This window comes from Strix uralensis, chromosome 1 (genome assembly GCF_047716275.1).
Source record: "Strix uralensis isolate ZFMK-TIS-50842 chromosome 1, bStrUra1, whole genome shotgun sequence".
NCBI classification, from domain to species: domain Eukaryota; kingdom Metazoa; phylum Chordata; class Aves; order Strigiformes; family Strigidae; genus Strix; species Strix uralensis.
This window is the reverse complement of record NC_133972.1, coordinates 66,051,777-66,079,647: the sequence shown is the minus strand read 5'-3', so window position 1 is coordinate 66,079,647 and position 27,871 is coordinate 66,051,777. Positions and strand designations below refer to the sequence as shown.

The 27,871-nt window shown below is 44.2% G+C and overlaps 1 protein-coding gene across 2 annotated transcripts in view; it reads left to right on the top strand.

Moving 5' to 3' along the window:
• Positions 1-2,192: 2,192 nt before the first annotated feature.
• Positions 2,193-27,871, top strand: part of OXSR1 (oxidative stress responsive kinase 1) — a 92,312-nt gene continuing 66,633 nt past the window's right edge. Inside the window, exons 1-2 of one of the 2 annotated variants that reach the window (XM_074869422.1) lie at positions 2,193-2,395; positions 21,823-21,935. In XM_074869422.1, coding sequence (XP_074725523.1) covers positions 2,326-2,395; positions 21,823-21,935 — 183 coding nt within the window. In that variant the 5' untranslated portion in view covers positions 2,193-2,325. Of the gene's footprint in view, positions 2,396-17,437; positions 17,525-21,822; positions 21,936-27,871 lie in introns of those variants that run through there. The other variant, XM_074869430.1, reaches the window with a different exon arrangement.

Below are 27,871 nucleotides of genomic sequence, written 5' to 3'. Positions count from 1 at the left end.
ACTGGTGGTCTTGTCAGTGCACATTTTAAATGTTAATTTCGATCAAAGTCTGTGCTAATTCTTAAAGAACAAGACTCATTGTGAACCTAATCCTGCCCCACTGACCTAAATCAATAGGGTTTTAGCATTGCCTTCAGGGGAAGGATTTTTGGCCCCAAATAAGAGAATTCAAAATACGGTTCTGACTTTAAAAACACTGTGGTAAAATTAAGCATATATAAGTCTCTTTTTGTTGTTGATGCCTGGCTCAAATCCATTTTTAACATGCTGTTAGCTATCAGAAATACGACACTGGCTACTCGAGTGCATGCTCTGGGGTAAAACCTGTTTTTAATTGCTATATAAACTCCTTTTATAACATGGTTAAAAGATCAGAGACAGTTCTGAACAGTAATTAAAGCATATTTAGCAAATATTAAAAATCGCTCAGCAGAGGAATGTTTAACACAAATAGGAAAAACAAACAGCTTTTAAGTTGGAAGCTCTGCCTTATGACAGAGACCATCATAGTTGAGTGCCTGCACAGCAGGGGACGAGATGGGACTGTGGGCCTCTTGATTCTGCAGTACAAAGAAAGAGTAGAGGGAAGGAGTTAGTGTCCTGTGTTAGGTAGCACAAGTATATACTGGAGTCAGACCATGCATTTGGCAGGATACAGTGGCCCTCTACAAAGCCTGGTTCATCAGAGGCATCTCAGGAATTTGTCCTAATAAGCTAAAAATATGTATAACTGATGGTTCTTTGACTCACAGTAGTGCCTGACATCAAGTTGCAAGAACAGTGACCGGCAAAGAAGAATGAAACCTGATACAGAAATTCCCAACCAGTTCTCCTGAAGGTTACTTTCGTGCTTGGTGATAGCAAGAGATGCACTGTTTTATCTATTTTGTGTCAGAAAAATAATAGATCTCCAAACTGCAAACATTTTAAACCTAAATATGTAGACAGCAGCCTTCGTGGTACCAGTTAGTCTCATATTCCTCACTCTTTTAATCTGATTTTTTTTTCTTTTTCCCCACTGACCAGCAGATGTACTTCTGAATGCATCCAGATCAACAAAGCTCCAGCTCCAGACTTGTGGGACTTGAACCACAGGATATGGGTGTTGGACATATCCATGAATTTTTAAATTGCAGTGTGGAGCAAGCAGAAGCATCCAGCAGCTGGGAAACTGGAGAATTGCTCATCCTTGGAGGTGACGAGGAGAAAACCAGACCTCCTGATCCCTCCATACCCATTGTAACCCTGGGACCTATTTTTAAACGTGGAATGCGGATCCCCGAAGCGCCTGGGCTGGGCTCCACACCTGCTCACCGCACGGCCGCAGCCGGTGGGGAAATGGGAGATGGGAGACAGTGGGTTGGCCCTCTTTGCCTCGGGATTAAAACGTCCCTCCCGGACTAAATCTGGACAAGGCCACACCATCGCTTTCCACCCTTCCGTCCGGTGGGTTGCAATGCGTCCAGCACACCAGGGAGACACCACAGGGCTGCCGCACCGGCCAGCTCCTACCACGTTTGGGAGGAGGGCTGCTGGCACGCTGCGCCCGGGGCCGCCTCCCCCTCGCCAGGCTCTGAATCCCCCTCACGGCAGCCCCTGGCACAGCCGCCCCTTCGCGCCGCTCCCCGGCCTTCGCTCCCAGCCCCGACCAGAGGCCCGCAGGCAAGGGGACCCTGGAGCAAGACAAGACGCGACTGACAGCCTCTCCTCCAATAGGAGCTGCCGACTAGGCCGTTAGCAGCCAATAGCAACCCGTGGTGGGTCTTAAACCAGCAGCCCCTCCCGCCTCGTGCTAGAGGGCGGGGACGATGTGGGCAGCCGCCATTTTGTGTGTGGCATCCCCGCCCTTCCCTTTCTCTTCCTTAAGGACTCCCCCCTCCGCCGCCCGCTGTCGGCAGCCCGCCGTCCCGTCCCGTCCCGTCCCCCGAGGCTGTGGTGGTGGCAGCCGAGTAAAGAGTGGTGGAGTGGGGTGGCGGCGGCGGCCGAGGGGCGCCACGCTCAAGATGGCGGCGGGCGGCGCCCCGCTGTGGCGGGCGGGGCGTGCTCGCGGCGGCGTGCTCCGGTGACGTCAGGGCGCTCTGGGCATGGGCAGGTGGAGGGAGCAGGCAAAGTTTGGCCGGTGGTAGCGGCAGGCGGCGGCGGCGGAGGAGGAGGCGGCGGCGGCGGCGGCGGGCTTGGGGGTGCTGCTGCTGCCGCCGGGGGTCGGGGCGGCCGGGCCGCGCGGGGCAGCGCAGCGCCTCTCCGCTCTCTCGCTCCTGCGTGGCGCTCCCCCTCGCGGCGCGGAGGCAGGGGAGGGAGGGCGGGCGGGCGCGGTGCGGTGCGGCCATGGCCGAGGACCCCAGCGCGCTGCCCTGGTCCATCAACAAGGATGACTACGAGCTGCAGGAGGTCATCGGTGAGCGGCGGCGGGATGGGACGGGGACGCTGGGCCCCCGCCCGGCGTCTGCGCCCACAGCGGAGGGGGTGTGGGGTGTGGGGCGCCCTCTCTCTGAGGGGGGTGTGAGTGTCTCTGCTGAGGGAAGTGGGGGGTGGGTCTGTCCCCCCCTCAGCTGAGGGTGGGTCCTGTCACACACCCCCTGTCAAGGAGTGAGAGTGTGTGCCCCCTCGCCCCAGCGATGTGTGTGTGGGGAGGGTGTGAGGGGAGTTTGCTCCCCCCCCCCCCCCCCCCCCCGCCCCGAGGAGTGTGGGGGTCTGGGAGACCCCTTTACTGAGGGGGGGGGGAGGGGGGGTCTGCCCCTTCTCGCGAGGCAGATGTGTGGTGTGAGGGTCTGCCCTCTCGCCCACTCCAAGGAGGTTGTCTGTGGGTCCGGGTCCCCCCTCCGTGGGGTGTGTTTGCTCAGGGAAGGGCTGAGTGGGTGCGGGCCTGGAGCTCCACTTCTGCAGCCTCTCCGTGGGCGCGGGGGGGGCTGCGACCCTTCCTCACGCGTGTGCAGGACCCACAGGGCGGTGTGTGAGTCTGCCCCACTCCCAGCAGAGGCTTGGGGTAGACATGGTGGGGTACCCTCCTGGCAGGGGGGTCATCTCCAGCCTCTGCCTCCCCCTTATGCACGGGGGTGTGTATTCTGGTCTGGGGTGAGCAGGCACAGAGCAGGACGGGGTCCACGCTGTGGAGGCTCTTCCATCTGCCCGTCACCGTGTGAATTTGGATGTGCTGGGCACGAGGTGGTCTGCAGGAACAAGCTCCAGAGCTTATGCGGACTCACTCCTTCTAGGGCACCCCCATTCATTTTGGGGGAACGATTCCTCTCTTAGCAGTTCTGAAGCCTTGTGTTGCTTCAGTCTGTGCAGAGGATGGAGGGTTTTGTAGTGTCACCAAACGAGCCTTTTATCCAGGGTTTTTGCTGCTGCTGTGAGTTTTCATTCATTGTCCTCACAGCTCGAGGCCCTAGCCCTTGCTCTTTCCATTAAATGATAATTTTTTTCTTCCTCACTCTCTCTTGACTTTAAATTGCACAGTTACCAAAGGCCTCCTGCTGTACTTATTTATTGGCTGTCTCAACCATTTTGTTGGGAGTGTGTGTTTGAGGAATATATTGCTGTAGGGCGAGTATGTGACACATCTGAGGTGGTGCCACAGGTGACTTTAAGGTCAGTGCCTCTCCTCTCACTCTCCCGAGGCAGGAAATAAAGCAGGAGGTGGCAGGGCAGGCTCCTGGCCAAAGGCTTTTAGGAAGGAGGTTAATTTTTAGAGTAATCTTTGTGGAGTGCTTTTATTTGAAGTTTACAAATGATGTAGTGCTATCATTCCCAGGCCTTCCATCTCTGCTTCACGGGGAGACTTGTTTTCTGTTAAGGAGGGTGGGAGAGTTCGTGAAATGCTGTTTTAAGAGATTAAATTCTTGGCATTGTTTAAAAGTAGGAAGGAACTAAAGCTGTGGAGGGGGGGAAATCCTTCTGGAAATCCCTGTTGCTCTGTGGGATCAGGCTTTGTCCTCTCCCTTTGCTCAGTGGGAGCAGCAGTGCTTTATGAAGGAGACAAACTCCCTGTCAAGACAGGGAAGGCTTAATCTTACAGATCAGCGCTTTAAACCTCCTTTGGAAAATGCGCCCCAGGGAGGATGATGTTCAGCCTCTTTGAGGAGCAAGAGATAAAGGTGTGGGGAGGAAGGGGGAGAACGTGCCACCTATTTCTCAGGGAAGGTGAACTGGATTTGTGTGTGTAGACAACACTTTTTTTTTCTTTGGGGAGCCTGCAAAGGGGTGCAAAGCAAGGATCTGAGCTTGAGCATCCAACGATAGGAGTGGACAATCTGCCTCTTTGTAGCTGGGGAGCAGGGTGGGATGGGAACAAAAGGGAATGTAAATGCACTTCTCTTAAGAGAACTTGCTGCTGCAGACACACATCCTACAGCCTCAGAGTATCAGGAGCACAGAGATGTGTCGTCGTCTCGCGTTAACTGACAGAACTTGGGCAGAAATCGGGAAAGAAGTATTTCATTTCTTCCGTATCTTTCCCTGTCCCTCTGTAAACTGAGTTTCAGGATGTCGCCTGCTCACTGAATGGTTGTGCTGTCATTCTGGCCTGTGATGGAGTGTACACTGAAATGTGTATATTGCAAACATATGGTTTCTCTTTTTAACTTTCCCATCCCCCGCCCCCTTTACTCATTTTAAACATTGGTGTGTCTGCCAGCGTCCTGGATGGAGATGTGACGCAAGTTTCCTAGCACGTATATGATTTGTGGGACAAAATGTCACTGTGTTAACTGAGCTGGACTGCCTTGCCTCCTGCTTCATGTAGTCTGTAAGCCTCAAGGGTGGTTTATTGGTTGGGTTTTTTTTTTTTTTGATCTCCGTCTACTTCTGTAGACCTGTAAAAGTCTTTCAGCAGGGAACAAAGAGATGCCCTGGTGTGGAAAGAGATGAACCTTGTGCTGGTGCTTTTAAAAGATTTAACTTGTTTCCTGGTGAAAAACGTTGCTCTTTAAATTTAGAGTCCAGCATTCAGTAGATTACCAGCTCAGCTATTTTTACACAAGGAAATCCATGTGTAGTCCAACTCCTTAATTTGTGTTGGTTTTGCGTGAAAATAGCCATGTGTGGCTTTCATTTGACATGGATGGCTCCATACCATTTCAGTGCAGGAATTGAAAGACCAAGTTTTCTACCTGCAAAGAGATCCTCTGTAAAACTGCCCTCCTGATTCTGGCTAATGCTAAAAAAACTGATTACTCAGCACTGGGGATGACTCATGCAATTATAAAGGTATGGATTAATGCCTGTGCTTATTATGCCTGGTTAGTGTTGGTAACTGCTGAGTAGTCTCTTTAGGCTTAAATAACTTCTAGTACACTGAATCAAGGAACCTTGCTCAGGAGCAGAACTTGACTTTCATTTCAAAAAAGAATAAAATGGAGGTGGGGTGGAGGAAGCATTTTATAAAGCACTTTTATGAAATGTACACCCAGAGTAGTGATAGTCTTTGCAGGTGAATGTCACCTCTGGAGACATCTAAATCTTCATCAAAAAAGAAAAATGTAGTCTGTGCTGATGGTTGTGAAGATGGTCTTCCAAGCGTGGACTGTGTATAAATTGTGGCAGTCGTCGTCTTGAAGCCTGGAGAAAAAAAAAAAAAAAAAATTCGACCTCATGCTGCTTGTGCTGATCAGATACTTGCACACGTGAATTCCTTTGGATTTTGTAATTCCTGTTGGAAATGCTGGTAGTGGTGGTGAAGTTGATTGGAACTGGGTCATTCTCATTTTGCTACTTTTTTGGAAAGATGAGAGCCGTGCTGGCTGTGGCTGTTTGATTTAGGAGCATCCTCTTTGCTGTGAAGTCTGTGCCAGAAACAGAAGATAAATTAGCAGTGGGAGTGTTCCCTTGCTCTATTCCTGTGCCCTTTCTCCCCTGACAGATTCCTTCATAGCGATGAGGACATTGCAGGCTGCATCAACAGATGCAGTGGGAGTTTCTTCTCCCCTCAGAAATCAAGCTTAAATTGAAGTCGCCATTTACTGAATTATTACGTTTTTTTTAATGACTACAGTTCATATAGCTTTTGAGTTGGGCTTTGTCTCTGTTAGTCTTTTGGAGTTGAATATTTAGATTTTTAGCCACATTTTCCCAAGCTCTACGTGTGAGTGTACGTATGCCAGCGTGGGAGAAACTTTCTTTTGCAGGTGTAGAGGAACTTCTTCAAATTAAGATTTCTGCTTCCCCAGACTTTATCAAAATGTCTGTGGACACCCATCCTCTGCTTGGTAGTAGTCTCATGTACTGAAAAAGCATGGCCACTGAAAAAGAGCAGCCTGCAGGTACTTACCAGGTATGATCGAAGTCTTGGGACATAAAAACAGGCTGGAATGCAAGGCTGTTGTCCAATGATAACTTTTTAGGTTTATTTTTTGAAACATGGTGTGGATTTTTACCTGTGAGTCTTATGTGCTAGCTGCAGCCAGTTTCATATGCCGAACTATTTAAAACCCATTCAAGAAAAATGTTACACTCTATAAAATATAACTGCTTGAGAACTAAATTGAGCGTTTAGACTTCAGTCTTCGTGCCATATGTTTTGTTTTAGCATTTCCTCACGGATTCCCACTCCTCTCCCCCAGCCTAACTAAGCAAAATTGATTCCTACAGTGTATTCCCAGTATTCAGGCTGGTTAATTAATTTGAAAACTTTCTTTGTGTGCTCATTTGTAAACTTTTTCCACTTAAAGTTGGTAGAAAAGCCTTTTTGTTGTTTTATATTATGTTGAAGCTTATATAAAATTAACTGTGGGCAAATGTATATCTGTTAAAAATAATGTTAGCGGTCATTCACAGTCTGCTTGAGCACTGAAGTGAGTGATGCTCAGTACTGCAGTTTCTCAGCTGCTTGGACATAGACAAATATATCTTGTGTATTCCTGAGTGGGACTGAATAGCCAGGTTACTCCTGCATCCAGGCTGCCTTTCCTTTGAATACTTGACACATCTCATTTCTTTAAGACCTTTGATACCATTGCTCTACTAGAATAGGGCTATATTGTGTCGATCTTCACCTCTTGGGAAGTGAAAGCAAAAGGTGTTTAGTTGTGCATGTGTCTTTGTTTAGTGTTTCTGTTGTTTGCTTGCTGATAGGAAGGAGGATAAAATGCACAAGGAAGCAGAGTGAAGTTATACAGAGCCAAGTGGTGGTGAAAGAGGCTGGCTGGGAAGAATACATCGTTGTTACCAAAGCGGCGTGGCTGCTTTTCCTGCTGATTTGAGGGGAGGGCAGAGATGGTTCCTGCTGCTTTCAGCTATTCTGGAGTATTAAAATAAAACATACGGGGTGTTTCATGTGGAAGTAGTTCACTCTTTCCTGTGGTTGGTTTCTACGTGGCAGTTGTTTCCAGGACTGCTGGGTTCCCGGACTGATAAATGTTTAACACTCATTTCTCAAGAATACCATTAAAAAAAGTTTCAATTTAGTGCAAATATCTTGGTTAGTGCTGGGAAACTTGGATGTGCTGTGCTCCTGAGCACACCTGAGGGGTGTATATGCTGACTGACAAATGCATGCCTGGGAGGCTTCTTCCTTCTTCAACTGATGAAATCTTGGAGAGAATCAACTCTTCCCCAGAACATTTGTCTATTTAAATTTGGCAGCATCTATTTTTATTTCTGCGTGTTAGCAGCTTGCCCACCAAGTCACTGTCTAGAGATGTAATCTTTATTAAAAGTTGGAGCTATTTAAAATGATGGGCAATAACACTGGTTCTTATTGCTAATTGCGTTAGTGAGTTGTGCAAAACTGCATTTTGGTCAAATTTTCTTGGAAGACTTCCCCTAAAATGCACGGTATCCATCGTAAATCTAGTAAATTTAGCTGTGGACATGCTAATGGAGTGCTTGTAAACTTGCTGTTATTAAACTTTTTTAATAGGAAGAGACAGACTTGAGAGCTTTGTGGGTGTAGAAGAATAGCTGTTGGAGCAGTGGAATTTGACATTGCAAAATCTTTGAAATATCAGGATCCTGGGACTTTCCAGATGAGTTTAGCCAATTACCCTGCGCTCCCTTTAGAATCAAACAACAGAGATGCAGATACAAAGAACTTGGCTCTCTAAGTTGCTGCAGTTTCCTGTGACTTCACCTAAGGGAGTTCAGCCTTGACATTTCTCAAAAAACATGAAACTCCGTCTCTAGCTTTATGGCAGTCATGCAGGAAAGTCTTGGAGGCAGGCTTAGTTCCCTGGCAGACAGGCGGTCCAGGCTCTTTACCAGAAGGTCATTGCTCCTGGTGTGTGAGAGGTGATGTCGTACCTCTTACGTGCAAAATAATGGATATGCTAACGAAGGGTGCCATACTAAGAATAAAATCAAACTTGTGTGACTTGAGTAAGACAAGATAACTGTAACAAATGGTGTAAAGACAGCTAAATGACAACAGGGATAGAAGTACCTGGCTAGATCCATGATACCGCTTCAGTATTTCTCGTGTTCCTCTCATGCACGAGTACAAATGAAGAGATGGACCTTAGTGTGGGATTCTATCAAGTGTAAGTTTTATTCCTTAGGTTATCTGCGTGCATTGTGTGCCTTGAAACCTTGCTCGTGCGTGGAGTTCTCATGTTAATCATCACAGCCTGCATATTCCTTGTTTTTAATCAGATTATGTGGACCTGTCACATAGTATGAGCACGTAGGGATTTGTGGTGATTCAAGTGCAAAAAGGAAAAATCCAGTATTTCTCTCATCCTTATTCAGTAGCTACAACATCCAGCAACTTTTTTTTTCCCCAAGTCCTTTCTTTCACCAGTCCCCAAGGTTCTGGAAGATTGTTGTTTCCTGATGTGCATCACTGCATGCAGAATTTTTGCTTAACACAGATTTTCTTGCAATTAAGAGAAATTACACCCTGGGAAAAAAAAAAACCTAGATATGTGTCAACCTCCACCAAACTAGAATCTTAACACACCTTGCAAGAATTTCTTAGACCTCTTTGGTTTTGCACACTGTGAAATCTGCAGGGGACAGATGTCTTCAAGTCTTCACAAATCCCATCTGTGAATGAAGTAGAGAGTAAATTCAGAGCACTGATTCACTTTCTCACCAAATCGCCAAATTAGCCGAATCTTCCTTCTACCTCCCATCCGTTAAAGTTTTTTATACAGCTTGTACTTCATGCTTATGAAACAACACTTTCAAACTCATGTAACTCAGTCAAATTAAAATGCACTTTTGAGAGAATACAGAAAAGCTCTTCTGAATGAGGTTTTAATTTTTTGCCAAGATTCAATTTTCTATTCCATCCATTTTGTCTTGAGAGCTATTGAGTTGGGGGCAGGGGAGAGAAAAAATTCTTGTTTTGTTTCATTTCACTGTTCCATGCTAAACTGACTTTATAGCATTCTCCCAAATGGTTATTTCCTTCAGGCAGGAAACGAGCCTATGTAAATTCATCCTGGAGAGAAAAGGTATGAGCAGCTGTTAAAAGAAGAATAGTGCGAGTTGAAATACTTCAGTGATCATCTCTTACTGTAGTAAATTCTCCTTGGGTTTTGCCAAAATTTTACTGCTTTATAGTCATGAATGGTAATTTAAGCACAAACATTACTCTTTTTGCTGCTAGCACCTTGCTATTAATAAAGCTGTGTGGGAGGATGCTCTGTTTCCTTTTCATCCACAGAATTGTTAATTAAGTTAAAACTGCAGACTGAAATTTTGACCTTGAGTACCCCACCTCACTTCTGGTGAGATCTGACTGAGCATGTGGTTTGTCCAGTGTTATCCTCTGCTAGCTTATTGTGGGGAAGAATTTAAGTTGCCCTTTGTCTTAGAGTAGAGTTAATTGACAAATTTTGCAGTTCATTGGGGGGAGGGTGTTGTCAAGTATGAAAATGTTCTAAAAAAATTAGTTGTGAACGTGGAATTGTATTGTTGTGCTTGTGGTCAGGGCGTGAGATTATTGAATCTTGTGGCAATTCAACATATGTTTTGTGAAACTGAAGTTTTCCTAAACATTGGATGAAAGCTCTGTACTTACTGTTGGGCAGGTTGTGCATTTTTTATTTTGTCTGTTAGGCTCTTGCTCATTTTTGGTCTTCAGGGGATTTTAAGTCCATTTTCTTGGGTTACAGGGTTTGTTCGAGCTCTTCTGGAAAGGAAGCTTTGAAAACAGTGCAGAGAGTAGTGGAAAATGATGGCATGTGAAAAGTGAGAGAGCAAGTTAATGGCTGTGGGATGAGAGCACTTACAGAATATTTTTCTTAAGAAAATTAGGTGGCTGTGCTCAGGGCTGATACCTGTTGAGGTAAGTGGGGCAGCTGAAACAGCAGTCAGACATTTCAGGCCATCTCCGGCTTCAGGCAGGCAACACAATATTAGGTTATCTTGATGGCTTAAAAACTCATAAATTAAAGATGATGCTTCTTGTCATGGGGTAAGCACCTTTCCTGCAAATTCCCCAGGGATGGATTTCATTATGTCAATTTTAAGAACAAAACTGGAAAGCTACTGTCACTTATTTTGCCGAGACACAGAGCTAGAAAGGACTCCCAGGGTCGTGGAGCCCAATTCCCTGCTATAGCTGGTGCCAAATTGTATAATCCCTATACCAAATTAATGAATGCTTGTGTTTGAAATGGCGCATGGGGGAATTACAGGCACACGTTCTATTAAACACTCAAACCTCCGTGTGACCCTGTCATCGTTGTATGAAACAGCTGCTTAATGGATTCCCTACGACAGTGGGAAGTAACAATGCCTTCTCTTTTATAGCATGTGTCTATAGCTCAGTGTTTTTCTTACACTGCTTGCTTTACATTCAGGCTGTATCTGCAAGGACACTTTCCAGTGAAGACATGGGAGAGCTTTAACTTGGCATTTATGCTGTCTCCAAACCTTAAGTGCATTGACTACAAACGTTTCTGATTTGTGATTCCTTAAGATCTGCCAGTGGAAATTAAGTCCTTTGGAAACTTGAGGTGTTATATGTCCTCACCTGTAAGAACTTCACCTCCTAGGCCACTTCTTTGTGAAGCTCTTTCTGTCTCTTACCTTGTGAGGTAGTGCACCAAGCAAGGTGAAAGCTGAGGCTCTAAGTTCCATCCCTTCACTAAAGTAAAAATTGTCATTGAGGATGCTAGATGCTGTCTAATAAGTAACTTGATATTAATAGCTAAGAAATACCTTGGTGTTGACTTCCAGCGGACTGTACTTCACTGGAAAAAGCGTCTTGAGCATGAACTCTTTTCCTGTTGAACAACTCACCGATGCAAATCTTTGTTTGAACAGCTGAGAGGCTGATGGACTAGCAGCCTGAGCATAGTTATTTGTCCAGATCCTAAGGCTCAGGGTGGTTCTCATTATTCTTGGTTAAAGAATGTAATTTTTAACCAGTTGGCTAATCTTGTGTGCTGAACACGCTAATAGACGCAGAAAAGACTTATTAGATCAAGCTATTCCCTGAAAAGAAAGGATAATAGCCTTCCAGAGAGGGCATATCAGATACTTAAAAGCTTATTTACCTAAAATAACCACTGTGCTATCAAACATCTGCACTGTATGCAGACAGATTTTTCTGTTTAGTGGAATGCTGGCCAAATAAAATATCCTCTACAGTTAACAATTGTAGTTGAGACAGAGTTCAGAGATTAAGGTTGAGGGGGAATAAAGGAGAACACTGGCTTGGCTACTGTACCAGGGCTGTCTTTTGAGGCTTGTTAATACCTGATGACAGCCAGCATGATATTTACATTATGGTATATGCAGCAAAGACAACTGACAGTGATTAAAAGGGAAGGATAAACCTTCTCCAATAATATTGCTGTGTTTGGAAATGAGATGTTTGAGCCTGCTTTCCATAGTGTAGAATTAACACTGCATAGCTGCAGTGCCCTTTAAATTAGCCAGAGATGTTGGCACAAAATCAAATAAATATAATTGGTTTCAAACTGAAAATCTAATTTAGGCATGCTAATAGCATCTTAAGTAAATGTGGCAGGTCACGCAGGACTTGTGTAACTGGCCCTTGGAGCTTACTGTAGTTACTGCCGTGGGGAAAGTGGTCTCAAAGGTGTTCCCCGAATCACCCAGGCACCTTGTGCAACTGGAGGGTGTCTATATTTTCTGGTGAGATTCTGATCTGTTCCCTGCAGACTGTCAGTGTGTCAGTAGCGTTTCTGTCCTTTTCTTGAGGAGGGCTTCGGGTTAAATCATACCTGCTTAAAAGTATGATGGGGATGGTTGAACTAATTTGGGATATCCAAAGGGCTGCAGCAGGTTAGGCATACAGTCAACAGACAGCAGCACTTTTTGGCACCCTCTCTTCCTTGCTTTGGTGTTTGCAATAGAAAAGTTGGGGAGGATATCGGATGGGCTGATACTTGTCCCCTTCTCTCTATTGATACCATCTGTGACCAGTGGCTTTTTCTCTTTTTTTTCCCTTGCATCTCTTGTTCTAGCATAGAGGCCGATGGCTGGGCAGCTGCAGCTCTTTGCTGTGTTCAGCACTGCTTGGTGGTAGGGAGGCAGCCAAAACTGGTGACTGTAGGTAAAGCAGTTCATTGGTGACATCAGACAGCAAAGTGACCTGGTGACAGTTTTGTCAGAGATCTTGCTAGCATGCTTTGCGTGGCCAACCCTATCCTTGCCCTCTGTTCCAGCCCTGGCCTGTGTTACATTGTCAGGCTGACTGTTTTCTCTCCAAGCCTCACTTCTGTGCTTAGTCTGTAAGGATTCCCAACTTGAATGTTTACTGAAGGTGGGAAAACAGATGACATTTTTCTGTGTTCAGGGCCGAAGAGGTATTGAAAGAGTTTTGAGAGAACAATGCAGCGTGGGGTGGGGTGAAAATTTCCGTAAGACTCCCCTTCCTTTCTGCAGAAACTTTGGCTTTGAGTTATGCAGTTTACAGTAGCTAGATCTATCTATGGCTTAGAAATCGGAGTCACTTATTTATAATGCTGAGTTCAGTGGGGCCATGGGGAAATGGACCCAGCTGAGGCAATTGCCCATCAGTTGCTGATGGCTCCAAAAATGATACTGACTTCTTACAAGTGACTAGATATGGGTTTGCATTCCTCCTTCTCAATTTCGGAACTGAATTAAAGATCTGGGCAATAGGTCTGCAGCGTCGAGTGTCTCTGTGTTGATGGACCACTGGAGGGGAAATATGTCTAAACAAGTGCTGGAAGCACTGTATGGTCTTTACTGGCTTATCATTGCTCTCCACCACACACAGCATTAGGACTCATGAGAAAGACATTGTCTTACATGGGCAGAAACCTCTGAGCTCTGAACACAATGCGTAGTTTTCAGTGGTGTTGTCAACAGCAAGAGCTCTCATCAAGATGGTGAATAATTCACTGTCAGCAAGTTTATGTACAGTTCAAATATTCTGTCTGTATTTCTAATTTGATAGTTGAGTTTCAGGAATCTGCTTATTTTCTGAAATTCTTTGAACTGCTGGATTAATGCTGGAGTATTAGTTATATGTTGGACACTGCAGGTACTAACATGAAATGTTTGAGCAAAGATTCTCAGGCTTTGGGGAGAACATGTAATTGAGTCTTAATAATCTGAATCCCTCGTGTGTGAGCACCATTTGAAATAAATGGCAGAATTGCAACCTACTTGAGTTCTGGCTGTACTAGAATAAATGACCAGAGGTTGTTACAAACAGATACACCTGCAATTTAAATGAAACAGACTCAGGATTTCACAAATAACAACTGTGCTTTTTCCCATTCCTTTTTCCAATTCTTTCATTTAAAAGTCTAGACTGTAGTTATCAGACATGCTGGTGCAAAGTAGAAGTCATTTGTATTAAGTCTTAATTCTGTGCCTGGACATATTACCTCCCAATTATTATTTTTTCTCAATGTGTTGTCCAGAACATGCCCTGTGTCTTAATGTACATGCAGTCACCTTTGGCTTGAACGCAGCTAAGTGTTTGCAGCACTTGCCTGTGGTCAAGGTAAGCCTGAAAGGGGAATGAACGTGCTGCATTCAGTGATGTGAGTTACGCCATATTGAAGGGCGGGGTGACTTTTTGATATTGACCACATGGAAATGCAGAGTTTTAGAATAATTTATTTAAAACAGGGTTGAACTACTCTTTTTTTTTTTTTTTTTTAAGACTCTTCCTCAGAATTACAAGGGCAGCTACTTCCTTGTAGATGTGAGAGTCCAGCTATTAGGCCTGCCTGGAGGACTGCTGTACACGCGTGGTGCAGGTGTCTTCATGTATAGTGTGTACTATGCATAGCGTATCTACTCTGTAGTGTATGCTGAGATATATAGTCAGTGGGGATTGCCGGTTTTCCTCCACCCTCTCATATAGCATTTCCTCACAACCGTTCAGTTAATCTGCTTTTGCTTTCTGGCTGTGCTTATGAGTCTTTGTTATAATAGATGATTTATTTCTTCACTGTATTAGCAAACATTTCTTTCCATCTTCTCTACTCAGTATCTTTCTGCCTCTGCTGTAGATCAAATGCTGCATGACTGAAGTTGAGAGAGGGTGCACCAAGTTAAACCTGGCCTCTTAATACCTCTACCAGGGATTTAAATAGGGTATTGTCATCTCGTGCTGTGGATGTCATCCTTCAGCTTGTAGAGAAATAAATGTGAAGCCCTGGTTCTTCTCTCTATGGGAAATACTATTCATAGTAAATCCATATCGGGAACGAGTGGTGGAAAGGTGTATGGGAGTGAGTGTGGCAGTGCTGGTGCAGCTCTGGGAGCTTCCTGAGGGTAGGTGCATGTCTGCACTCCCTGTATTACTGTAGGAGGGAGCTCCGCTCACTCTTGTGATTTTGTAACTTTTTTGTTGTCTTGGCCATGGATTGCTCTACTGCTGCTTTAGTTTTCCGCAGGTTTTCCAATCAGGCACAGAACAAAACCAACTGAGTTCTCCCTTACCAGTTTTGCCGTTGCTTGGTTTTGAACAACAGCATCACAGTCGGGTTGCTGCTTGGATTTGCTCTGAGCAGTGCTAGAAGCACCCAGGTGATCTTCCTGCTGATTCAGGGATGTAACTTCACTTTTGGCATCGTTAACATTTGCAACACTCTTCCTGCAGTACTGGGCTGAGTAGATGACGCTTTCCTGTGAGAGCTTTCTCCTCACTGTGGTTGAGCAGATTTTTTTTGTCCCCTCTGTGACAGTACTAGGAATATCTGAGTCCCATTATGAATTCCCTTTGTGCTATTTGTAACTGTCAGCGTGGATTGCATCTTCCATTTTGTAGTAGGAATTTGACATGTAGTGGGGAGATGGCTTGAAGAACTATGACTGTATTCAGACTGTATTAAGGTTGTATTACTTCACTCTTTCTGAATTGTGGAGCCTGTGCCAGGAAGACTTTTGACATCCAGTGGTCTCTTCTTACCAAGTTCTGCTTGGGGAAGGGAGTATTCCCACCCCGTACTGAGCTGGCTACAAAATTAAGGGTAGGCTTTTTTGCTAGCTTGTTTTTAGAAGAGGCTCATTCTTTGCAAAAGGACTCTCTTCTCACCAGAAACCTCAAATGAGTTGGGGAAAATAGAGGCATAACTTTGTCTTCATAGCAAATAGACCAAACAATGCAGGATCAGTCTGAGTTTGCAATCTGGTATTTAATTTCTGGTTTAATTAGATCTGCATTTGCCCTGCGCTCTGTAAGAATGCTTAAGAAATTGTATCCCCAGTCTTGTAGCTTCTTGTTTTATTATTGTATTGTCCTTGGAACGAGTCAGCACAGAGCAGGGCTTCCACAGCTCTTCGGCATGAGGCTGTGAAAGCGTTGAAGCATCTGGGGATGGAGGTTGCTGTCCCCATGCCTGCAGTGGCAGGCATGAATATTGAGTCATGTTATAAAGCATTAAAGGTCTCCTGGGCTTTGGGTGTCCTGTTGGTGTGACCTGGAGTGAGGACTGTTAATGTCACATCCTTGACCAAGAGATCTTAGTATGTGTGTGATTCCACAGCTGGATCTTCTGCTTGTTGTTACAGATGTGTAATCCCGTAAAAAGATGTGAGGTGAAGCAAACTGCCTACTTCTCTCGCTGTTTCTGCAGCTGATCACAACAGGGTGATTTCTTTGGTTGGTGTAACCAGCATGGTGTAAGACAGACCCTTTGAGAGATCATGTCAGAGCCCGCAGGACATGGTTCTGAATTTTTATCTTTTCTTACCTGAAACTGGATACCTGGAGCCTGAAAGCCATTGCTTGGTCCAGAGCAGCCTTGCAGGGAGTTATATGCATTGTTCATAAGAGGAAAACCCAGGGGCACAATTATAAACAGAGCCTGCGTCACGAGCGGCTTGCTGGCACTGCACTCCAGATAGTGGAGGATGGATTCCAGATCTTGCTTAAAAATAGAGAGCTTGTGTGTGTGCTGGGGAATGGTAAAAGGAGAGGGCAGGGTTGTGCAGGGGTGTTCAGCTGAGCATGGTCTAATGCTGAAGGAGGCTTGGGAACATCACTTACAGGGTCAGGCTGGGAGAGGTGGATTTCATTAGCCTTAGAGTGAGCTAAAGGGGGATGTTGTTGGTGTCCTCAGCTATCTAGTGGGAAGTTATGGAAGAGATGAAGCTGGACTCTAGAGAGGTGCATGGTGAAAGGCCATAGTTGTGAGTAGTGTTGGGAAATCTGATTAGATGGGTGAAAAAAAGCTTTACCATGTGGCTAGTTGAACACAGGAACAGCCAAAAAGGTTGTAGAAATACCTATTGTTAAAGATATTCAAAATTAGACTGAATTTCATGCTGAGGAACCAGATCTAACTTGAGATTTGGCCCTGCTTTCAGGGGGAAAGTGGACTAGAGGCCTCCAGAGGTTCCTTCCAACCTAAATTGCTTGTAACGTTCATTTGACCCTGGAAGAATGTATTTCCTCTAGGAGGGGATTTGATACCACATTAAGGTAAAGACTGATGCTCCAAGATTGTTATGGAAGATGTCCCCTGTTGATTGAAACAGCTTTGTGAGCAACTGAGTTACCTTGAAGGGAAATTTTCACATCTCCCAGGGTACCTGAAAGTCAGTTTCCGGCAGTGGGATGGATTTAAAGCTCGGGCAACACTGTTTTGTGGACACTCTTTCTATGTAACTACTTGAAATTGCCATTGCACATGGTGGGAGGAATACTGTTATAGAGCCAGGATTTGATGTTTGTCTTGTGACCATTTGGCATGACTGTTCCCATTGCTTAAGCAGATATCTCTGCCAAAAGGACCTCTGGCTTCAATTGCTTTCGCCTGGGAGGAGACATCAGTGCAATTCAACCCAGTCTTACTGGGAGAGCTGCTATGTCCTTATGTGGTTGCAAAGATTCACTTATCTTTGGAAACAAAGTGTGTATGAACATGCTGTGTCCTCAGGTCAGTCCCCTGCCTTTCTGCTCCTCCAAATAGCTTTGAAATCATTGGTTTCCATTAACTTTAACAGATATCTCAGAGGGTTTGTTTTTCTTTTTTTTTCTAAAAAAAGCAAGCTTTGTATGTTATGTGACAGCAAGTGACTGCAGAAAAGGCATTCAACCTCCCTTGAAGGCTGTCAGTGGACTTCTGTGGGGAGTTTGTCTCAGTTTAAGGAGAAGTTCAGGCTGGAGCTCTGGATGCTGAAGGTACAGGGAGCTTGGATCCAGGGAATATAGGAGGAGATAACCTGGAAAATCAGTCTTCAGTAACTGAGTGCTTGGGGAGTTTTTGGTTTGGGTTGTTTTCATCCTTTCAGAGGTTGGTTTTATTTCAGAAAGAGCTGTTTAATCATAGAAACGTGCAAGCAGCAAGGGTTAGAAAGGGTATGTTTTCTCCTTAGGCACTGTTTCCTAAAGCAGGTTGTGACCCCCTTATGCAGGAATTTTGCAGCTGCTATCCTGAGGGTTGGAACTGCATCTGAGAGCCTACAGAGGCGAAAGCAGGGGGTATTAAACAGATCCTAATACCCAGTTGGGGTCTCTTTCCTCCCCCCAGTCCTCAACAAAATGATCTCCTGCTTTTCAGGAATAAAGCAGCAAGCCTTTGGCTGTGCCCAGTTTTCATTGTTTTGCTAAGCTGTTATGCTGGAAGAGATTAACTAGGGAGTGAATTTTCTCCGAAAGCTGATTTTGAGGGAGGCGGAGGGAAGAGCCTCAGCACTGACCTTGATCAGAGAGTCTTGAGGTGGGGAGCAAGCATGAACTGAGCACAAGAACATTAACCCAGTACTGCCCACAGCATTGCAGCTGAGCAGCACGTGGGAGTGCAGTTGGCTCTGATAACAGCAGATTTGTGTCTGCTGGGAGAGTTGATTTGTCTAAGTTGTGCTACCCTAGCACAAACTGCCATTGTGGTTTTTTTTTTCCTTATTGAAGGTGGTTCATAGCAGCCAGGGAAATCACTTTTCTCCCCACCTTTCCCTTGCCTGCTCCTAAACTTTAAAAAAAACTTCCTTTCTAGGCTTTTTCTTTTTCTCTCTGTTGGTGTCATCATCTCTATCTATGCCTGTTTTTACTTAGCAATGTGTTTAGTATCCTTGCTCCACTTCTCTCCTTTCCTTCTCTCGCCACCCTGAAATTTCATCAGCTAATTGTATGGCTGCAAAGCCTGAAGTGGCCGTGTTGCTATGTTTCCTGTACTCTTCAAAGAAGCATGGAAACCAGTCTTTGTTTGGTCCCAGAAGCATGGCACACTGCTGCTGCTACCAAAGAGCAGCTTGCTTGTGGCACATCGTGCTGCAGCTTGGCTTAATCCTTGCTTGATACGCTTTTGAGATTTCATTGTTTCTCTATAATTAAGTGCTACAGAGGAGCTGAAAGAAATGACGAATTAGTGGGAGAGGGGGGAGTGGGGAGAGCAGGTGGTAATCGAACTGAAGAGAGCTGCCAGAAAAGTAGGAGCAGCAGGGAATTAAATGGGAGGAGTCTTGAGTTCGGATGATTCCCTGCCATGTGCCCAGAAGGATTTAGTTTGGGATTTTATTAATGTTCAAATAATGCCATACACTCATAACACTTCAGGTCCCTGTAGGCTGGGGCATTGTCCAAACATTTAGTGAAAAGCAGTTTTTGCCCTGAAGTCCTAATGAGCATTGATCAGTCAAGCTCAAGGAGTGGGAAGGAGCTGTAACATGCATGGTCCTGCTTTTAATTAGTATGTTTCTATTGTTTCTGGTAGTAACATCTTAAAAAACATAAAACACAAAGCCATTCTTTGTGTAGTCACTTCTATAAAACCCTGGACTGTTGTGTGAAAGATTTGGTCTACAGTAGTGGTATCATGTCTCAATTGTAAGAAGTGTCCCTGCCAGTCATGCTTACACCAACTGGGTTTAACTGGCACAGAAATCCCAGTACGTCATGTTGTGGGGGGGAAGCAGGTGTGGGCTGAAGCCATTGAGCGTCCAAGATACCCAAAAAGAGTCTTTGAGCACTGATACTCTTGTGTTGATGAGGACTGTGCCGGTAGCTTTAGAGATGGAAATATGCACTGCAAAAGTAACTAAAGAAGGAAGAGCGTTGTGTCTATTACTACGCACCAAGACATCCAAAGAAAGAAATCATAATACTGGTGCTTTGAATGTGTCAGCAGCAGTGTTTCTTCTGGGATCTTACTCTTTCCAAAGGAATGATACAGGCACAAGTGTTTGGGTTGGGTTTTTTTGGTTCTGACTTCCAAAAGGCTATTGCTGTAGGGAGACCAGCAATGCTAGGAAATGCAAACTCACTTCTCCTGCCTTTTGTCACCACTTCTGTACACTCTGCTGTCTTTATCTTGAGTCACTTTGTGTGTTTTGTGTGTTTTCACCTTTTTTTCCCCCCAAAGAAACAGCAGAAAAGTTTAGGGAAGCAGGTGCTGGGTGGAGAGGAGCTGGTCAGTGCAACCCAGGCTTCCCAGTGAGTGGGAATGCGTCTGTGCTGGAGCTGCTGCTTTAGTGTTGGAGTCCTGCAACTGCTACCTGCTGGGCAAAGTGACTGCAGAGAGTGTATGTGGAGGATGACTTTTGGGATGTTTGTCCCTTGCTTACTGTTGCGTATTTCAGCCTTGCTCCTGGCAGTCCAGCCAATCTCAGATGTCAGAACTTCCTCTCCTTGCTTTTTCTGAGTGCTTTTTGTTAAATGTCTGCCTAGACTCTTCCATCATCTCTATCTTTTGCTCGGGACCCTGCTTATGGCTCCCAAACTTTGTTTTCAGAGTCCCTTGTAAATATTCTTGCCCCTATTGCTATCCTTTTCTTCCACCTAAGCTTCTGGTAACTTTGTTTTGCCTTGTGCTATGAATAGTCTCTGAAGAGTACTATGCGTGCAAATAATAAATGGCCTCAGTCTTGAACTTCTTAAAAACCCACTTGCTTCATGAAATAGTACAGCTTTAGCAACTTTGCTGTTTTGTATTCCACACATTGCTGCCTTCTGCTGTTAAAATGTAAACTCTTCAGTGCAGGGAATCAACTGGTAAGCTGATGCTGTTGTCCAGGGTACACTTGCAATGCCATATAAAGTGAAGTGAAACTCCTGTAGGTCCACTGTAGCGGGTACTGGCTGAAGATGAGAGGAGCAGTGTCCCACAGTTTAGGGCTTTGTAACTTATTTCAGTGTGACTTTGGATGGAGCAGTTTTTCCTGTATCTTTCAGGGCTGGATTTCAAGGTCTTTCCCCCACCTGTCACTTTATTCCAATTGACTGACTTGGCGCAACTTGCTGCAAGAAGGCTCTGGATGGTGGTTGTAGGGAGATTCAGTAGCCTTTGTTTGAAGATGAGATTGAACGCTTTTGCCCCCAGTTATCTGAACGTACTAGGAAAAAAAAATAGTTTGCAAAAATGTGCTTGACCTGTATTGCAGAATCTGGAAGTCGTTTCTATAGCATTAAGAATAGGAGAATCTTGTAAAATAGGTGTGTTATTCCTAAATACAGAATAGCTGTTCTCGTCTCCCTCATCAGCCCAAACGGGCTCAAGAGTCATGCCTGGGATAATGAACAAAATAGCTGTGGGTTTATTTTTAATAGCATTTTTTTTAGATATTGGCAATAGGAAGTTCTTGAGCTATTTTCCACCTCTCCTACCTCCTTTTTTGTTAGTTGGAATTTATTCCTTTCTAGCAAAGAGTATAAGTGTGGGGAACCAAGATGAAGGTAGAAAGTAAAGTAACAAGGTGTCCTACTGATGAGATCTGAATGTTGCAACTATTTCTGGAGGCCAACAAACACGAGCTTAACATCAACTAGATTTTAAGTCTCACCGTTGCAAACTCTTTTTGATACCAAAGGATGTGATATTGTTGAGCAGTTTAAATCCAGAACTTTTAGCCCTACTTCTAGAAGTTTGAGCAACTGTACATTAAAATGTGATATTTTTTCCCTATTGGAATTTAAACATTCTCTGGCTGTGGTTTTCAACCCAGACACTGAGGAGGTGTGCTACTACATGAGAACTGGAGCTGAACAGGCTTGAATGAAGCCTATGTCGTGTCTTTGCATAAAATGAGGAGAGACAAGAACAGCAATTAGTACGCAAAAATATTTGAAAAATCTCATTAGTGTTGGTAGTAGAGAGTGTGGCTTGTTTTGACACTTTGGGTGAACACATCAGGTTAAAAGTCTCTTTGACCTTGGTGGCCTTTCTTTTAAAAGCACAGGTGAAGAATGACTGCTCTAAGTAAGCTGCAGTCTGGAGGTGTTTTTTTTTGTCTGCAGAGCTGTAATGATCCCTGTAAGGGATCATAAAGATCCACTTGTTTTTGTTCAGTTAGCGCAGCACTTCGATGTTGCAGCTGAGCTGACCCACTGAGTTGCACAGGCCTGGAACAGGGAGGGCCTGTGCAGTTGCCTTCACTGGGTTTTCACCTGGCACTGCTGCCTTTACTAACTGGCACTCGTAATTTTGTTGTCTGACGTCCCTTCCTTTCCTGTAAGATGTTGCTAACTATCTTTTTCACCCACAGGGAGTGGAGCGACTGCAGTGGTGCAGGCAGCCTTCTGCGCTCCAAAGAAGGAGAAGGTGGCAATTAAACGGATCAATCTTGAGAAGTGTCAGACGAGCATGGATGAACTCCTGGTATGAATCAAAATTGTCTGGAGCGTTGTATTTCAGTTGGCATAATCTCTGTGTTTAAGTGCCTTAAACAACCTTTCTTGAGGTGGTGAGGAGACTTGACTAATTTCACTAGAGGCAGTTCAGTTGTCCTGGTTGTGGTATGCTACTTAAAATGTTAAAAAGAACAACTGTTGGAGAACTTCAGACTATTTGCTTAGAGATAAGCACTTTGTTCAAAATGAGGGATTATACAGAGTTACTGTGCAAGTGTGAAGCTCAGCTGTACCTACAAGAGCTTTGCAGTTTGAAGGGGATCCAGAACTATGTGCTTCCCGAATCTTTAAAATTTAAGGAAATGGTTTTGCTTTCCTTTCCTCCTTTCCTTTCCTGCAGTTCTTTACCTTTTTTTGGGGGGGGGCGTGTTTTGGTTTGTTTTTTTTTCCCCTTCACCTGTAAAGAGAAAAACTGAATGAATTAGCTCTTGTTCCTAATGTCTTTCTGGTACTGATGCCAGCTAAGGGATCACTCTGATGTATTGCAGGCTGCCATATGGAAGCCCCCACTAATTCTGAGTTCAGGACAGGAGGTAGAGTCCGTTGGAGCTGTAGCTCTATAACTTTCTTCTGCTGTGTGCCTCTTCTCAAGGTTTTCTCAATGGAAAACAACAGCAGGTAGCTGTGGTAACCAAAACTTCCTTTTTCTCATACGGCTTGTATGTTCATGGGCTTCTTCATTTTCTCCTTTCCGTGTGTGTGAGCTGGTGCTTCTGTAGTGCAGCAGCTGTCACGTTCACCTCGCGTGTGGAAGGTCCCTGGATTTAAGCCAGACAGAAATAGGCAGTCCTGTGAACACTGAGGTGTCTCCACTAAAGGTGAGAAAGCTCTCTTGGGTAAAACTTTTCCATGGTAAATATTGGCTGGCAGGGTTTGAAGAAAAGTGGGGAGATAAGGCCTTGTACCACCTTTCTTTTTAAAGCAACTCTAGGATTTTTTTAATCCTACCTGTCTGTCTTTCCACTTGCATTTTGACAGCTTCCGTAGTGTTACCTCAGGCACTTGTTTGATTGCAATTAGGAAATAGAACAGAGACAGAATTCAGGAGTCCTGGCTACACTTGTTCAATCTTCAAGTCACTTGGACCACAGTTCCAGTTTCCATCTAGTGACTAACGATATTTTATCATTATAGATATCTACAAATCTGCTCTTGTAAAGAGGAAAGCTCCATCCAAGCTGTCATATTTTAGTGCACCTGTGAAGGGTTTTGTGTAGGTCTCTTAAGATGTCTTGTGTTCAAATCCTCTGTGTCTCATGCTACTGTAGGAGTTTGGGATCTCTTCTGTTTTCACAGTCGGTCTTTTTGTCCTGATACCAATCCTTGGGATTCTTTCAAAGTCTTTTATGTGGCTTGTCCATACTACTCTGCTTCAGTTGTATTCCTAACTGTATTGTCGTGATGTAGTAACTGAGATTGTTAGTCTTTGAGTAATTGCCAATTCCAGCTAAAACGGTTAGGTTCGGAAAGATCTGTTGCAGAGGCTTGGCATGTAATTTTAGATAAGTACTTCTAATTGCGTATTTTAAATCTCTGGCAGACCTATTCTTCACAATGATTTTTCTTGTTGTGGGTAGGCCTGCAATGAATTGCTGTTGTCAGCTCTCCTAAGCTTCCAGTTTTGTGACCGAATCTAGTGTGGGTCCATCTGTAGGCTTGCAACTATAGATATTCATTTTAAAATCATGGGGAGGTGAAGGAGGGAAAATGATGGTTCTGAGCTGTAGCAACTTCCTGGGGCAGTGGTCACCCAGGTAGATCTGTTGTGTGAATAAGTGTTTTCCCTGGATTTGTTCTGAATTTGTCAGTTTATCAGATGTTGTTTCCCAGTGTGAGGGCCGAAAGTATGGAAGTTCCTGATTTCCCTGCTCTGTGCCTCTTACCTTCCCTACTTTTTATCTTGTTCTCCATGTTTGCTTCTTCACCAAAGTAAATATTCTCAAGTTTTTCAGTCTTGTAGTCTCCCTTCATGGCAGTTTCCCTGATCAGTTTAATTACCTTTTTTGAGCAACTACTTGTTATTGCATGATTGCTTTGTTTTTTTTTTTTCTTTCAAAAAACATAAATGTAAGTCCTTGCAGCTTACAGTAGTTTTTAGAAGCAAGTGCAAAGACAAATACGATGAGTTCATACTGGGGTATGTTATGCCCCCTCCTTGCTTACTCCTCTCCCCCAATGCAGTTAAAAGCATGAGCTTGGGCTTTTATTAGATCCATTATCCTATTGTGCTGAAGGTGTCTGAGCACAAAAGTCAGCTTATGGTAAACTTTGATGTATCGCCTGGGGTCAGGACAATGCTCTCATGTTACAGCACTGCCCAGTCATCAGGCAGTGGGATAGAAAAGGGAAAATTGTGCTTAAATTATTTTTTAATTTTTTTTTCTACAGTGCTTCAGCCCCATAGACTTCTCTACTGAGGCAAGGTTGTTTATTCCTAGAATCTGCCTAGCAAAGAGGGAAAAACCCTGTCATGTTGCTTGGGAAGAGGGTGGGGAGAGAGCAAACAGTTCTGCCATCGATAAGCATGACTTATTTCTTCTAAGGCTCTTTCAGTGTCCATGTCACTTGGTGGCTGGTGCTTCCTCTGTTTCTTGGGATGGAGAAGAGGAAGGTTAGTTTGGAGTGGGGTTAGGAAATGCACAGTAAGTAGCTCTATCACTAGCTGAATGGAGTCTTCAGCTTGCTTTAAGCTTCTATAGCAGCAGGTACCCAGAGGCCAATGAGCCTGGGACCACCTCCTAGCTTGTGGAGATGCCATGCTTAGAGTGATTAAGAGGTATGACTTGGCTTGTTGAAGGTATTGATCTTCATCCTTGTATCTCAACATGCACTTGAGCTGTGTGGGTGATCAGAGATAACCTGCATCCTTTGCAAACACTGCATGACATTCTAGGTTAATGCAATGGATTAATTGCTGCTACAGGGTATGGAAATGTAGGAAGGACCAGTTTTGTTGCATTACAAGCAAACCAAGTCTAGGGCATTCAGCTCTTCAGCAGAAAAGCGAATTGCTGTAAAAAATATAGACATGCAGGAGTAATGCAGTGCAGAGATGTGGCTTTTTCTAGCCCAGCTACTGAATTATGTGATGTCAGGAATTTATTTCAGTGCTTGATCTTTATCTTTCTCCCTGCACATTTTTGAATGCTCCCAGCTCTTTCCTAGACTGCATGTGGGGTTCAGCTGGAAGGGAAGTACAGTATAGTTTATAATGATTCTTGCTTGCTTGTGTGGCTGGAAGTGGAATATAGGGATAGATCATCAAATACAGAGCTGTCTACAATTGGTCTTGGACTTTTTGATTTGTTACTGAAGTTCCACTCCTTACTTGTCTTGCAACCCACAGTAGTTAACAAACTTATACAGCATTTGGTGTGTGCTTGAAAACAGTCGGCTCATGCGGTGTATTTCACAGCTGGACACTGTTCATTGCCGTGTTTTTGCTCTTACCTCTCCTTTCCTTTGTGGGATGCTGGTTGTGTTGCTGCTGTTGCCAATCCTTGAAACACAGTGGTATAACATCTGCCTCAAAATAACCATGCCTCAAGCTTTTTTCTTGTTTTAAAGAATTACTGTTCTAAAAGGCTTTAAATCTCCCATCTGTCCAGCAAAATCTGCTTCATTTTCATGCAATTAAAGCTGAGTTAGCTTGCTTTCATCCACATGGATTTTCTTCCCTCCATGCTTTCTTTGAGTAGCAGTTGGTGTGGGTTGTCTGTTTAGCAGTTAGTAGGAATGTTGAATGACAGAGAGGGGAACATAAGCTATGGGGTGTTTCACATTGGGCTTTTCCAGCTGGAGGGAACTGCTGCTTCTTTAGTTCCTAAGGTGATCCAACAGGAGATGGGCTCAGGAAGGAGTATGGGAGATGTGGTGTTGCTGCTCCTAGGAGACTCCAAACTCTTCCTAGTCTACAGACTGATAGGACTGGGCCTGACAGGTCTACACAATAAAGGAGTGAAATGAAGGTGGTATTCTTCCACTGCTATGGTCAGAGGGCAGTTAAGGAAGCTGAGGGAACAAGTTTGACTGCAATAAAAATAAACGTCCTTTTGAATTTCATGGAATTAACCTGGGGAACTTGCTGCCAATAATATGGAGATCAAACATTGTGTGAGATTAAATAAATCAACCTGTAGTTGAGAAGGTTAAATTAGATAGGATTTAAAAAAAGGATTATGAACTCCCCTGGCCTAAAGCATAAGCCAACTGTTAACTGCCCAGGCTTAGTCAGAAGTCTTCCCTCTGGGCAGATGATTGTTTAACTGCTTGTTACAGGGTTATACACTTTCTTTTGAAGACTTAGACAGGATACTGAACTGACTTTGATCTGACAGAGTAGTTCCTACAAGTGAATTAACCAGACTATAAGGTAGTTGGGAACAAGGCAGCAGACTGCTGTAGAAGGGGTATAGATGTTTCATCCGTGCTTGTCACCTATGGGAATTGCCATTATAATTCCATTTTCAGTCCTGAGGACCTTTACACTTGCCCCAGGGGCAAAAGTCCCCAAGTGTCAATCCCAGAGAGTCTGATGTATAATATGTGGCTTCTGCACGGTTATCTGATATGCCATGTTATGTGTTTTGTTGCATGATGGGATTGCAGCTTTGCAGAAGACTTAAACCTAAACTGTGTACAGCTTGGTTGTATTGTTTCTCAAAGCAGCAACAACAGAAATCTTAATTACTGTGCTGGTTGAAGGTGGTGGGGGTGTTTTTTGGTAAAGTTCATAATGAACATCAAGATTAAGGTAGGTGAAATCCTTAGTGTAGAATGTCTTCCTTCACTTGGATTGGATGAGCATGAGAGTGCATGTAAATAATTTTACAGAGTTTGCAACTGACTGTATGAATCACAAATTTAAGGTATTGCCGAACTGTAAACGCTGAGTATTGATCTGAACAAGCGTAAAGGTCAGTGATATGTTAGTTAGCAAAGTGGGTAAAGCCGGTTTTGCTTGTATCTGCTAGATGAGTCAGTCACTTGACCATTCACTTTATGGCTGAAACCAATTAAAAATGGGCACATGTGAATCTCTACACCATAAGTTTTAAACGTCTGCTTCCTTCAGTACGTTGTCACTAATACTGCAGACCTTGAAAGAGGGAAAGACCACTGATGGATGCTGAGGAATAACCATTGAAATGGGCAACTGCCGAGAGACTTGGCACGGGGGTGGTTTGTTCCTGTCACCTAAGATTAATTTATGCATGAAAACTTTTTATCCCTTTCAGAGTTGTTTCTTTTCCGCTGTTGCTCTAGATGGGCTAATCTAACCCCTTCTTAATTCTGCCAGTCTATCTCCTGTATCCACATCTTGAGCTAAGGAGTTGAATTGGATAATCTGGACATGGAAGTTGGATCAGAATGGCTGATTGAGCTCTGTGCTCTTCCCCATCTTCAGAAAAAGCCTCAAGTTGGTTGTGGTAGGGGAACATAAGGGTTTTTTTATGCTGATGTTTAAAAAGGGGAATGAATTAATAGTATCAGTTTTACACCCTTTTTGTTAAACTGTTAGAATTCCACTTGGAACAAAATTTGAACAGTTACAGCTGCCTGTAGGACTAGAACTCCTAATTCTGCTTTCAAAGGGTGAGGAGGAGCTAAGCCTTACACCTTGAGATTTCAGCTGAGAGTTAAGTTCTTTGCCAGCCACAGTTGGAGCGTTGGTATATTCAAAGGGGAGATCCCATCTGACCTGCTTTTATTTTCCCCCCAGGGTGTGCTTTCCCTCCCCAGTTCTGTTATGGTTCTGATTGCCTTTTAATAGGGTAGCCAAGTTAACAGCTTTCTGGATTCCTCTGAAGTTGCAGGTAGCCACATAAAAGCAGACTGCTGCTGTGTTGTATCTCTTGAGTCCATGTCAATATGTAGGAAGTAAAACTAAACAAAGCACGGTTT